A 15056-nucleotide genomic window follows, 5' to 3' on the forward strand; every position below is an offset into this window, starting at 1 on the left:
GTTCTATCAGTAATAATGAATCAAAAACATTCGCTTTATTTCCCTTATACTGGTTCACGTTTCATTGCAGAATTGTGCCATTGAGCTTAAGGTCAATCAGTTGAGCAGACTATTTTTGACACCCCATCAAAACATCACTTCCTTTTCAGATATATTATTATTATTAAACAGAAGAGGAAAAGAGAAAAAACTGCAGAAAATCAGGAAATACAATGACCTGCAAATAGTAGTTGGAAAGACTTTGACAAAAGAAAGTATCAATAGTATTAGGTGCCTTGAGTGCAATGTCAAGACATCAGCATTGACAAAATCACTGGCCAATTGCAAAAAAGCATCTTTAGTTGGAACAATTTATATCTTGAAACAATACCTTTAATATCGTCAAGCAATAACATCTGCCTATCCCATCTCCTTGGGAAGGAGTCGATAGGTGGATAAAAATGCAAATCCAGTCTAAACATCTGGCTGAATGTGTGACCAGCTATAATTCTATGGAAATTCTGTCATCCAAATCAAGGTTGTCTCAAAGGTGATTTTTAAGGAGGCAACTGGACTTTCTTGTTTTTTCCTTGAAAATATTTTGCTTTTCATCCAAGAAGTTTCTTCAGCTCTGACTCCTGAAAAATCACCTTTGGGACAACCATGACCTGGATGCCTGAAAATCTCCATAGACTTTTAGCTATGCACTTTGGGATGAACACCCTTCAAATGGTGTGGTAGTATGAACGAATTTCCAGAAAAATTGCAGACTACAGGAACCATTTGCACTTCACTTTGAGATGCAGAAAACATAGATTCATTCCCAACAGCCTGTGCCTGTCTCAACAGAGAAGGGACACAGGGCAAAAATCATCCTGCAGCCAAGAAGGCTCCACACCCATTTTCACTAATCAGGTGGCCCTGATGACCCAGATAAACCTCCAAGTGGCCTCAAGGACTCTCTAAAACAATGCAAACGACCAGCTGTCTGCAAGGAATATAAATCTTTCTATTCTCCACCATTCAGTCAGAACTGAAGAAGCTTCTTGGAAGAGAAGCAAAACGTCTTCAAAGAAAAAACAAGGACAAGAAAGTTCAGTTGCCTCCTGAAAAAGCACCTTTGGGATGACCAGCTATAATGTATTAAGTGTATATGCTGCCCTATTTTCTTTTAATATTGTTTTCAATTTGCTTCCTTATGGATTTTCCTAATCTCTTCTCCTTCACTTTTGCTGGTTTGGTGTGTTTTGTGGCTGGGCATTGTCTTTTCTGATATATCATCACCAAGTGCCTTCAGTTCTTCTACCAACAATGACAAATCCACATAGAAAAATCCAGAATTCCCCCTCCTTTTATTTCTTTGAGGTAAGGAAAAAAGACATGTAGTTTGCTGTGGAAAATTCCTCAAATCAGAGCCATTGCATTTTCTTAAAAGTGTAAAAGCATTTACATTTGTCTTGAGATTGCAAGGTAAGACAGTTCATTGAAAAGCATTGTGAAAAAAATCATCTGGGTGTACTCCAGCTTTGTTTCAAGTTCAGTAAACCAGAGCAAAAGCAAAAATCTTATTAAATACACAAGAATGGTTCCGATTGATGACTCAATGCCATGTGAACAAATAGAACCAAATCTGCTTCTGGAATGCTGCAAAAGTGTTGGATGGACACATCCTTAAAGGGAGTGCTGTAAGAGGATCTAACTAGGGGTTTTCCAAAATGGAAAGGAAAACACTTGAGATGAGGAAAGGAAAGCACTTCAGATGAGCCCATCACTTAGCTCTCAAATACAGGCATCAAGTCATATACCCAGTTTAATCATGACTGTTTTCATTGCTAAGATTAATTCATGCCTTAAAGCTGAAAACATTTATGTCAAAGACTATTAAACAGCAGCTAAGGTGCTGCATGTTGCTCAAATCAAATAATTCATCCTGTCCAGATTTTATTCTAGCAATCATGTCATCTAATTGGATAGTTCTAATTGCTATAAATCAGGCACTAAAAGAAGACCTGAGAATGAGGTTATCGTGTCCTGGAAAAACAACAGTGACTTCTCTGAAAGTCAAGGTATGTGAACCGAGGGAGGAACTTGCTGTAATTTTGCAAGATATAGCAATGATTACAACACCAATGGCCAGTGCAGTTTCATCATGGGTATATCATCCAGAAATCTTCAGGCAACACAAATCAAGAACTGCAACAGTTCTGACCTATAGAGAAAAAGGGAAACGGTATGAATAAATCTTCAAAAAAATAAAGCAATCTTCTGCTTTGCAATTTGTCACCTAGTGAAGCAATAACAAAATTAGAGCACACAAAAGAAGAAGAAAACCCTCTAAGGATGATAAGATTTTCCTCAGGTCCTGCAGCTTTAGATCTTCCTTCTTGGACAGAACTGTGTCTTCCTTAATGATAACGGGGGGAAATATTGATTCTACTAACACAGCCTTTCCATCTCTGCAATCCTAGGAGTTCATTCCAGTCATGTTCTGGCTGAAACAAATTCTGCAACACTGTTAAAGGAATGCAAGATGAAATTAGATGATTGTGTTAGCCTAACCCCTTGCAGTAGTTCTGAAAAATAGGAGCCACATCTGAAAGGATGTCCGCTGCTGAAGTACTTTAGCAAAAGAAAAGTGTTGGGCGACAAGACAACTGTATTATCTGAAGGCACAGAAACCCTAAACCTGAATAAAGTGCAATAATCAACAGGTCAATACTTCTAGTATATTGTATTTACTACCTAACACATGTTGAATTCAGGACTTCCTCCTGCCTTTTCAAAATATTTTGATTGCAGTGTAATTTTTTAAAACATCCTACTGCAGGTTATGCACAGGATTTACACCCTTCCTTGTTTAGCTTTATTTCCTGTAATTTGTGTTCCATTTTTTCTCTGTCAACCTTAGCTCAATCTCAAAAGGCTCAAATCAGCTTAGTAATTTGATGGGACACTATTGTGAAATCACATAGTTATAGACTATTTTAAAAAGTTGGGGGGTGGGGGGCATCCCAGAAAAAGGCAGTTGACAAGCCACTTTTCATATGGTTGCCAAGAAAATTACGTGGACAAGTCCACAAAGTCATTACTGAACTCAAAGAACTCTTTCTTCAAAGAAGCTCACAATGATTGGGTTGCCCTATTTAATTCTCATATATAATCCTGTGAAGTAGCTTTCATTAAAGATCAAATTGCATATTCTGCTGCATCTACACTGAGAAAGGTTAAGCTTCCCCTCTCTTGCCATGGATGCTAAAATCCTGTTGCAAACACCATGGGTGGAAGGACGAAGGGCACTCCCGTGGCAGCAAATGGGCAGGGAAGGTTTACCCCTTCCAAATCAACACAGGTTGGTCCTGATCCATATCAGGAGCCATCCACTTATAATGCTAGAAAAATCTAGGATCTGCTCTATGTTACATACATTGCCCAAACTCCCTAAGGACCAAGTGGGCTCATGACCAGAGTGCACAAGGGAAAGGGCTTGGTCAGCTGCTGGTCAAAGTTATTTTCATAAGGTATAATAAGAACATATCTCCTGTTGGCATCTCTTGAGTGGCAAGTGGCAACAGATCCAAACTAGGAGAGATTTTTTAAAAGTGCTCTAGAATAATCAAGAACATCTATTGCTAAGATGATTTACAGCAGGCCTGTCAAACTGGTGGCCCCTGGGCTGGATATGACCCATGTAGACCATGCCCACCGCGGCTCCACAAAGGCAAAAAACATCCTGATATGTCATGATACAGCCCGAGATGCAATCGGGTTTGACACCCCTGGTTTACAGGGTTGTGTACCAGTTAAGCACTTTTCTGGATCAGCGGTCCCTACTCACAGTCACTCATGCCCTGGTCACTTCCCATCTTGATTATTCCAATGCGCTCTACATGGGGTTGCCCTTGAAGAGCATCCGGAAGCTCCAGTTGGTGCAAAATGCAGCGGCCTGCATGGTTTTATGCAGACCCCGGTATGCACATGTGTCACCTCTCCGGCAGGAGCTGCATTGGTTGCCAATTTGCTTCCGGGTGCAATTCAAGGTGCTGGTTATCACCTTTAATGGCTTGGAACAGGGTTGTCTGAGGGTACGTCTCTTGCTGGTCACATCCACCTGACCCATTAGAGCGAGGAGGCAGGGAATGTTGCGGGTCCAACCCCTGAGGGAGATACACCTGGTGGGACCCAGAAGAAGGGCCTTCTCCGTGGTAGCTCCGTCTCTCTGGAACATCATTCCTCCAGAGATTAGAATGGCCCCCTCTCTAATACTCTTCCTGAAGAGCACTGAAGACCTGGTTTTGCCAGTGGGCCTGGGGAACCAAGAGAGGGATGGAGCGCATCAAATGGCTTGTGTGATCTGCTGTTGTCAGGAAGGAGGTAGGAGTTGGTTTTTGATTTTTTTGTTTTTGTTTTGTTTTTTTGTTTTCCCAAATTTTGTTCTATTGTACTTTACTAATTTATTTGATTCTTTTTTTGTTAGTTTTTATTGTTTTTATTTTTTGTTTTAAAAATGGCTTTACATTGTATAAGCTGCCTTGAGTCACCATGGGCAAATAGGCGGCAATATAAATTAAATAAATAAAAATAATAATAATTAGATTAGACCAGAGTCTTTAGAGGGCTAGAAAAACTGAGTACTTAACCTCAAAGGTGGAGAGCAGTATTTGAATTGCATTTGTAAAAAAAAATGATTAATTTAAGCCTCTGTCATAGTGTCATGGTTTGGCAGTGAGAAATTTCAGGAGAATACACACAGGGAAATGGGAAGAATCTTACTCATACCAAAACATCTTCCAGTTTGTCGAAATTATCAAAACCCTTTGGAAGAAGAGGGAAGTTAATGTGTACTTCATGTTGGTACAAAACTTAGAAAAAAAATCCTTGGAATCCCATGACACAATGCTAATTTTAAAATATTTTGTTTTGGCTTTTCTGTCATGGGCTCCCAAGTCATAAGAAGTAACCTTTCTGGAAGGTCTTGAGTTATTTTCTGCATTTCATCTGACTTACATATTCTTACTTAGTTCTAGTCGAGATGGTTCACACTTCCAAAGTTCTAAAACTGGTCTCAGTATGTCATTCAATATATGTCATTTCAGTCCAATAAAGGAATTATTGCATGAGGATTTGAACCTATTTGTTCTTGTCTGCCGAAAAAACTGGCTTGGGCTGAAGCAAATAATGAAAAAAATGACACAGTTACCTGAAGAATACTAACTATATAGTGAGGTTATTTTGATGCAGTGAATAATGGATCCACTTTTCCCACATATGGTGCTCGCTTCACAGCAACAGGTTGACATTCCTGCAATGATATATTTAATTTTTTATCTTTTTTTCCTTATCTTAACAGCAAAGTGAAAAACAAAGAAATAGAATACCTAACACTCTTGATGTTTTGCAAACCTGGCTTAGATCAGAGGTGCTATTCAGCAGATTCTGACAAGTTCTGGAGAACCAGTAGCGGAAATTTTGAATAGTTCAGAGAATCGGCAAATATCACCTCTGACTGGCCCCGCCCCCATCTATTCTCTGCCTCCTGAGTCCCAGCTGATTGGCTGGGTCTTCTTTTGTTGCCCTGCACAGGAGAACGGAGCTGGAAAGCAGGTTAGTGGAGTGGGGAAGGAATGGGGATTTTGCAGTATCCTTCCCCTGGAGTGGGGTGGGGATGGAGAATTTACAGTATCCTTCCCCTGCAACATCCACTAAGCCATGCCCACCAAGCCACGCCCACAGAACCAGTAGTAAGAATACTTTGAATCCTACCACTGGCCTAGATGTTAAAAAAGGAGGAGGGAACTGACAAAACTCTTGTCAATTTTACTTGTCTGGACTATTGAGGGATAGCTGCATGGCCATCAAGGTAGCATTTCCCTTGCAGGACCATGCAGACCACTAGTATTCTAGCTCAAATTCTAGCTCTGTGGTGTTTTTAGCCCCATATCAATAGGTTGAGATAAATCAAGTTCTAGTTTCCTCCAAGAAGGCTGACATCATACACAGAATTCTGAAGTTGTTTTCATAAAATCATAGAAGTTGAAGAAACCATTTAGACTTATAATCTAACTCCCTGCTCTATGCAGACATCCAAATTAAATTATCCCCAAGAGATGGCAGTCTAGCCTTTGTTTGAAAAATTAATGAAGAACAGCCCAACATTTCTCCAGTTAATTGGTTCCGTTGTTATTATGCTGCTACTGTCACAGATGCCTTGTGTGCATGAATTGGCAGCATTAGCTGTATATATAGAATGACTCTAACAAAATCTCTTAACTGAAAATAAAAAATTATTGGAACAGTCAGAGATATACCAAATTAGTGCAGAATCCACTAGAACAGGAGGGTCAAACTGGCGGCCTACGGGCTGGATGCATCATGCACAGGCCACACTCACCTCATCTCCGTGAAGGGAAAAACCATTGCAAAACACAACATGACAGCCAGAGGTGGTATTCAGCAGGTTCTGACCAGTTCTGGAGAACCGGTAGTAGAAATTTTGAGTAGTTCAGAGAACTGGCAAATACACCTCTGACTGGAGATTTTACAGTATCCTTCCCCTGCCATGCCCACCAAGCCACGCCCACAGAACTGGTAGTAAAAAAATTTGAATCCCACCACTGGTAGCAGCAATGTGATATGGTGAGTTCGACACCCGTGTATTAGAACATTTCTGACAGATCCAACTTTTGTCTGAGGACCTCCAAACATTTTATATCAAGCTTATCTTTAGGTATAACTTCATCTATATCTTCTATAGCAGGGATCTTCAAACTTGGCAACTTTAAGACTTGTGGACTTCAACTCCCAGAATTCTCCAGACAGGAATTCTGGGAGTTGAAGTCCACAAGTCTTAAAGTTGCCAAGGTTAGGGAACCTTCAGATATACGATTCAAAGCAGAGGTGGCTGCTGCAGGTTTGGGTTGGTTCACTCGAACTCCTTGTTCCGATTCTGCATGGTTCAGAGAACTGGCAAATTGGATCACCAGCTGGCCCCACCCCACCTATCTTCGGGCTATTTTCAGCCATTTTGGGGGGAGAAAACAGCTTGAAAAAGGGCCCCAAACAGCCTGAAAATGGCCCAAAACAGGCTGAGAAATGGATGCGGACGGGGCCAGCCAGTGATGGGATTAGCCCAACCAGATGAATCCTACCTGTTCCTTTGAGGTGAGTGGCTGGAAGGCAGGGCTGGGTGTGTTGAGTGACACCACCCACCCAGTCACATGACCAACCGGCCACACCTACCTAGCCAGAGAACTGATTGTTAAAAGATTTTCAGCCCACCCCTCCTTCTGGTTTGAGCTTCTTCAGCAACAGACCAAAACCTCGTCTCTGCGAGGTTTCAATCCATGCTTGCTGCTGGAGAGCCCCGAGCCGGCCGGTTTCAGGGCTAAGCCACCCCGTAGAGGTGGTGAAAAAGGGGGAGACTGCCTGCAGGGTTGAGGAGAGCCACATCTCTCCTCCCCAGCTGGCCATTACTCCCTTTCCCAAAGGCAGTTGTAGCGGTGGTCAGAAATGGCCACCACAAAGAAGAACTCGACCGGAAAAGAATGTGCAGGAGGAAGATAAGAAGAGAAAGTTTTGGTTGACCGGGTCAAACAGCAAAAGCAACAAATAAGGTACCCTGGAATTGAAACTATTAAAAAAACAATAAAATTGTTCCCTAAGATTTTTAAGCTGCAAAGGAGAGAGAAAAGGGAAAAGATTTGGGTTTTTTTTTTCTCCTTTTCCTATACTGACAGCTAAGAAATTTAAGCAAGAAATTGGGGAAAAAATCCACTTTGACATTAATAGGCATTTAATGCTGAACATAAAATGTCAAAGGGATAATAAAGATTTCTGGATAATCAAAAGCTTTTGAAAACAGGAAAGGAGAGAAAAAGAATAAAAGGGCAGGATCTGGAAGGGAGGACTGCCTGGAATTAAAAAGAACTTACAGAAAAATCTCAACAAGACTTCCAAAAGATACATTCTAACTGAAACATCGCAACAAAAACCCCAGGAAGAGAAAGTGAAAAAAGAAATAAGAAGAAACAGCTTGGGACTATTTGGATTACTTGATGATCTCTGGATTTTTGGTTATTGTATTTGAATGACTAAAATCAATCGGGTGGTTGTTTAGAACTGTTTAAAATGGCTTCACTTTTAGAAGAACTGAAAATGGAACTTAAAAAGTACAAAGAAGATGCACAAGAAGGGAGAGGTTCTTTTGGCTTCGTATTTCAGTTCTTAGAAATGGAGATTTGGAACTATGAGAAACAACAAGAAATGCCTGCAGAACAAGAAGATTGGGACAAAGAAGAAGCCATCTTTAATGAACAAGTAATCTTAGGTGGGGGAAAAAGGAAAGGAGGGAAAGAGAATGGAAAGTTTAAGATTGGGAAAAACACCCTCCCGCCCAAAAATAGAGTGAAAAATAAGTATAAAATCAGAAAGCAACAGAAGAAGGAAATGCAGAAGAGAGAATTAGAAGTAGAGAGACAAGGGGGTAAAAAGGGGAGGGAGAAGAAGAGAGGGAAGAAAGGAAGGAAAATAAGTTATAAAGGACAGAAACGAAATATAGAGAAACAGGGCCTATTTAGAGATAATGGGTGAAAATTTAATGGAAAAAGGGATTCTGCAAAGGTACATAAGATAGTATTGTTATATAAGAAACAGAAATAATTTTAGAAAATATGAAACAATGTATGATTAAAATGTTTGATAAAAATAGCTATTGTAATTCAGTGGAATGTTTGTCAATAAATAAATGTAACAAAATGAATATTTAATAATTTGTAAAACATATGTGAAGAGAAATAAGGGAAAAATTAATTATGGATATTATATGTGTCTTTAAGGAAGTATGATATTTAATTGAAAAGAAATGTTAAAGATGTTAAAGACTTTAATGATTATTAATGATAGAACTGAATTGGAATGGAATGAGGGTTTATAATTACATATATTTATAATCCTTTTTAAAAAAAGAATATAGTGTGTATTATAAGAATGTACCAAGCAGAATTCGATTGGAAGTTATGTATTATATTGAAGGTCATAACCTTAAGGTATATATTGAAGTTTAAATAAAAGTTGAATGGGTGTAATTAAACGATATAAAGGTGTCATACTCCAATTAATAACTACAGGAGAAAATTTGTTTAATGAGAAAAGATAATATGAAATTGAAACAGAACACACAAAAGTATAAATATAATGATTTGAATTGAGATGAGATAATCAATTGAGAAAATTAAAAGAGGGGAAAAACTATACAGAAAATGTAGAATAGCATAAGATATAGAAAATGTAGAATAGTATATGGAATAGAATAGAACACAAAAAGGAGCATGACATTGAGTTTTGTGTCTGTATAAAGAATTTCAACCCGGGACCATGCTATTTTCAAAAAAGATGTTTTACTTGTATTTGGTATGTGTGAAAACCCAAATAAAACTTTATTAAAAAAAAAAAAAAAGATTTGCAGCCCACCCCTGATTCAAAGCCATAAGAATCATGAGTTCAGTTAAAAGACTTAATAAAATTTGCCATGGTTTGATTGTCCGTTTTTGTGAAAGGAAAGAGAAGGGAACATTCTGCAACCTTTAACCTATTTCATGAAACATACAAAACCTCAAATATGTGTTTAATCAAGAAAAGAAGCAATATACTGTATAAATACAGACCTGATCCCGTTGCCAGATTCGCTTGTAAACATATTCTGGGAAAGGTTCACAGGGAACGTATTTCCCCTCTCCTGCTTTGATATGAAAGGTTCCATTTTGAAATGCCACTTTGCCCCGTAAAATTGTCACAAGGGGGACTCCATGGCAGACCATTCCTTCAAATATATTAAAATCATTGGCCTGGTGATGTGTCTTTGCTGAAATGGTCCTGCGTTTGAAAGAAGAACAAAGGGATACCAGCTCTTATTTTGGGCTTCTATTTTAATCCAGAATTTAAACCTCCTGAGAACTTTTCAAAGCTCAAAACAACAGCAACAATAAAGAAGCAATGTCAACAACACTCCTTTGAAAATTCCACTGAAGCAGACAAGAGTTTTAAGTAAATTACAGTTTTCAGACATAATCAATATTGATATTTATATGATTTTTATATTTTAATTGTATAGTGCCCAGAGTCAATCTCTGAGTGAGATAAGCAGTCTCTAAATTTGACATATTAATGAAAATAAATTAGAAATATTTTCCTATGATGGAGAAATCTCTTCCCATTTTGGAACCATACAGCATGTCCTATGAACATTAAAGGGGCTTCTGTAAAACAAGCTTTCGTGTCCTTTTTGAGTATCAGAGTTTGAAGGGAAAGAAACTCTGAAATAGTAATATAGTTCATTTAATCACTGAAAATATTCAAATGTAAAAGCTTCAACACACTCAAAAAGAGTCTGAAAAATGGCTAAGGAACTGTTTGCCTGGAGCTCCTTAAATCAATGTGGTTAAGAAAGCTGATAGGGAGAATAACTCAAAGATACAGGGAAGGCACAGACTGATTGAACAACTACCAAGAAATTACTCAACATAGAGTGATACAAAGAGTGAATGAGGAAAAGGTACTCAAAGGATACAGGAGTACAAACAGATTTGTTTCCTGCTGCAAATACCACTTGACGTTTTTCAGCTTTGTATTTTCCCTTCAAATATTTTTGACTTCAAGTTTATCTCATAGAATTCCATAAGACATTTGAAAATGCTTTCTGGCTGAGTTCATGGGTATCTTCAACTCAGTGCATGCTTATGGATTGGTTTCAACCTAAGTTATGTTGTGACTGAAGCATGAAAAACATTCATCATGTGGCCCTGCTTGTTTGATCATTCTGAACATATTTTGAACTAGGATTACTTCCTAAATGGTTGAAACAACCATCTCAGACTTGGAAAACTTCCAAATTTGAAATCTTGTTTGCTTATCTGTGTTCGTGGTGGAAAGAAATAATTGAAATATTTTTGTAAGTTGCCTTGATATCTTAGAAAAGGGGCCATAAAATGCAATTTGTGTTCATAATAGTGCATAGCTAAAATAAACAAACATTAAATGTGGCATAAATCCATGATCCTCCAGTACACAGTTCTAAAATATTGAAGTGCTATTGTAAATAAATCAGTGAAAAAGGAACTCATCTAGGACAATACCAGGTGCTCTAACTTACCCAAGTTCTTCAAGTTAGGTAAAGAAAGATTTTGACATAAAGTCATAGCATTGGAAAGAATAATTAAGGTCGTTGGTCCAACTGTTTGCTCATTGCAGGATTAAAACATCCTGAACAGATGGATGCTTAATCTCCACTTCATAGTTAGCATCTTTGCAACATACCGGACAGGTATATTGGTATATAAGGGACGCGGTGGCTCAGTGGCTAAGATGCTGAGGTCAGCAAAAGGTCAGCAGTTTGGTGGTTTGAATTCCTAGCACCTTGTAACAGAGTGAGCTCCCGTTACTTGTCCCAGCTTCTGCCAACCTAGCAGTTTGAAAGCATGTAAAAATGCAAGTAGAAAAATAGGGACCACTTTGGTGGGAAGGTAACAGCATTCGGTGCACCTTCAGTGTTTAGTCATGCTGGCCATGACCACAGAGATGTCTTCGGACAGCTCTGGCTCTCTGGCTTTGTAATGGAGATGAGCACTGCCTCCTAAAGCCAAAAACAACTAGCACATATGTGCAAGGGGAACCTTTACCTAGATAGGTGTAACAGTCTACAGGTGTATCATTTTTTTCTCATGACACCTATTCTAATTTATCCTCCAATGGTGGTGTCCCTCATAAACCTGCATCTTCACTGCTTCAAATGCAAATTTTCCATACAAATACAGCTTCCCAACCCTGTTGAGTACAATATAATACAAAGTGGTATTCTCAGTTTCATTAAGCCTTACATAAGTAGGGAAAATCCAGGTTAGGAGTTTTAGGTGAACTGAGACACAACAGATGACTCAGTGCATAATTAGCTTGTTAAATGAAGTAGAAAAAAGCAAACTTCCCAAGATGAAGATAGGGGACATACAGTATCCCCAAAATGAAGGTGGGGAATAAATACTGTCTCCAAGATCTTTGCTTTTCACAAAGGATATTGGTAACCAGGAAAAACCTGGTTTCTTTTTCTTTAACTATATCAAACATGCAGGAATTTAAAAAAAGGTTTGCTTGAACCTGCCCATATTTGCAGACAAAAAGGCAAAGCCCAAAGATAGAAACCATGGATTATGCAAATGCCTGGATTTCTAACATTTACTACTTATTCTTCCATAATTGCCAGTTATGCTTCATCTCACGTTAGAAATAGAGCAGATGTCCGCCATTTAGGAAGGCCTTGAAGATTTGGTAGTTCCCTCAGACATTATGGCTAGGATGCTAAACTTGTCCCTTTGTACGCAGGGCTGGACTTCAAATTTTTTAGGAAGGGGCTCTCTACCCTAATGACTGGCTGGGTAGGCGTGGCTGGGTGGGCGTGGCTAGGTGGCCATGTGATTGGGTGGTCCTGTGGCTGGTGGCTGTGGCTGGTGGCTGTGGCTAGGTGGTCATGTGACTGGGTGGTGTGGCCAACTCAACATTGCTTCTTTGCCCTAATTACCTAAAAAAAGATACATACCAAAATGTTGTTTATTATTTCATGCATTTAATACTTAACTAAAAGACTGGGTGAAATCAGGCTTAATAGCAGTGACTGTGAGAGGGATCTTGGAGTCTTAGTGGAGTTTCTGGTGAGTTACCTGATTCTTATTATTTGGGAATTAATGTCCTCAGAGGCTAGTGGCTATGTCATCTGATTTTCTCAATGGCTCTCCCTGGCAAGCACTGAGTGGATTGTTTATTTAGCTTGCAACACTTTTACGAGGTGTGAAATGCTCTTGGCTGAATTAAGCCTATTAAGAGCTTTCCCGTGCTGCTTGTCTTTCTGAGGTTATTGGGAGCTCTCTGAGCCCTGCAGTCTTAGTTAGGGGCTCTCCCGAGCCCCTGCGAGCCCCCAGCAGCCCACCCCTGCTTGTATGCCAACTGTGTCTTTTGTGGTTGTTTCTATGGATTTTTATTGTATTGTAAATTTGTTTTTGTTGTTTGCCACCAAGAGTTGCACTGTTGTGAGTTGGGGTGCATATATAAAATTTTAAAATAAACTTAATAAATAAATGTCCTTCAAATCAGGTGCTGCATTTGGGGAAGCTACCACTATCCAGAACTATACAACTAGTCCTCAATTTAGAACTGATCGCTTGATATCCATTCAAAGTTACAGTGGACCCCCCACACCCGCAAAAATGGTATTTGCAACCTGGTTCCAAAATTCTGACCTCCAGGCCCTCCTGCAGTCACATGACTGCAATTTGAGTGCTTGGCAACCAACCCTCATTTACGGCTGTTTGCAGAGTCCCATGGTCATAGGACTGCAATTTACACCATTTTTGCTGAAAACCAGCATCTACCGGTTTCTGGCAAAAATGCTCTGCAGAAAACATTTCGCTTAATGATCACAGCTTGGCTTAACGAGTGCAGCATTGGCTTTACAACTATCATGTTTGCTTAACAACCACCACAAAAAATGGTTATAAGATTGGGTCCGTCACAGGATGACCTGCTTTACAATTGTCACAACCTATGACCATAATTAGCAAGCTCAATTAGAGTCATAAATTAAGGACTATCTGTAGATTCTACTGCCCAAGATTTCCCTGCTGCAGTGAGATGTAGGGTACTTTTAAAAGTATAGCAATATAGCACATTCTTTCTGAATTAACATCTCTGTCTATAAATTAACTCTGAAAGTATTATGCCACTCTGTGTTACTTTTTCCTTTGGTGCTACCTTCCCCCCTTTAATCAGTAATGCAGAAGTAGAAACACTTTTTATAGGAGATATCCTAATTTCACAAACCATCAGCATTCAGGGTCAGAGTCATCTCTTGGAACACCACTTATAAACTCCTTCAGGCCTAAAGAGGTAAAAGAACATGAACAGTCTTCTCTTATATCCATCAAAGCTGACAGCGGTTTCAAGCCAGCTCAATAAAATGAAGCAAAACAAAACAAATAAAAAAAATGCAGTAGTTCTAAAATGCAATTTCCCTGAGCAAAACTAATTTACTCTCAGCACCACGCACTTGCCCAGATCAAAGAGGGTGCTTCGAAGGCTGGCTGAAGGTCACAGTAGTATCAACTTTTACAAACGGTTACTAGAATCCTAAGGTTTCCAATCTGGAACTGGAGACAAAATAAAGGAACTTGACACAAAACAGAAAATTCAGGGCTTGTTGGGGGCAGCAGGTGAAGTTAAATACACCTCCCCAATTCACTGAAGTGATGGTTTTCATATGCCAATATAGATCTGTTATTTGGACTGAAGATCAGGGATTCTAATAGCCCAGTTCAGAAAAGTAGAAGTTGCATTAGTTTTCCATACTTAACCATCTTACCAAAGTGCCACCTTAATGCTATACCTTCTATCTTGCAGACTTTAATCTCATCCTCCAGAGAAACCCTTGAGATTCTGTCTTAAACTCATTCACGCTCTGTAAGATATTTAGCAGCAGACTAAATAGCCACAACTTTGGGGAAGAGTATACATTCTCTGCCCAGCAAAACCACATTCCCAGAATACATATTTATGCAACATTTTCCTTTTGAATGTCACAATACAGAGCTTTTGTGGCTGACTGACACAATAGATACCTTCCACCCAGATTCTCTCTTCCTCCCTGTCCCTTATTCTGCAGACCATCCACAAGGATCTAGGACCTGCTTTGGTTCAAGCCTATTCATACAATAGAGCAGCATGGTTTTACAGAAGTAGAGCAAAGTGGAAACCTGAATGTGACTAGGACAGTTTCCAAATGAGAGGCCGTTATAAAGCATTCCACCGAATTATTATGAAAATAAAGGGTAGGGTGAAAAGGCTGTCCATGGTGCCTAGATTTCTTTGGAGAAAAGGCGGATCAAAAATGTACAATTGATTCTTGACTTATGATTGTAACTGAGTCTGGAATTACAGTCAATAAATTATAGCCAAATCACTTACAAAGCATTTAGCCCCATAGGACTTTACAGCACTCTCTGGGCAGTTTACATTGTAAGTATTATTTGCAAATTGCCCCCAAT

General features: G+C 39.2%; 1 protein-coding gene across 1 annotated transcript in view; it reads right to left on the reverse strand.

Moving 5' to 3' along the window:
- Positions 1-13: 13 nt before the first annotated feature.
- The window catches only part of DPYS (dihydropyrimidinase), a 41300-nt gene continuing 26257 nt past the window's right edge, over positions 14-15056 (reverse strand). The window contains exons 8-10 of the mRNA XM_026703695.2: positions 9639-9846; positions 5177-5278; positions 14-2188 (exon numbers count right to left, since the gene is read on the reverse strand). Coding sequence (XP_026559480.1) covers positions 5204-5278; positions 9639-9846 — 283 coding nt within the window. The 3' untranslated portion in view covers positions 14-2188; positions 5177-5203. The remainder of the gene's footprint in view (positions 2189-5176; positions 5279-9638; positions 9847-15056) is intronic.

The sequence above is a fragment of the Pseudonaja textilis genome, chromosome 3, assembly GCF_049901715.1.
Source record: "Pseudonaja textilis isolate UNSWEBS1 chromosome 3, rPseTex1.2, whole genome shotgun sequence".
Taxonomy (NCBI): Eukaryota; Metazoa; Chordata; class Lepidosauria; order Squamata; family Elapidae; genus Pseudonaja; species Pseudonaja textilis.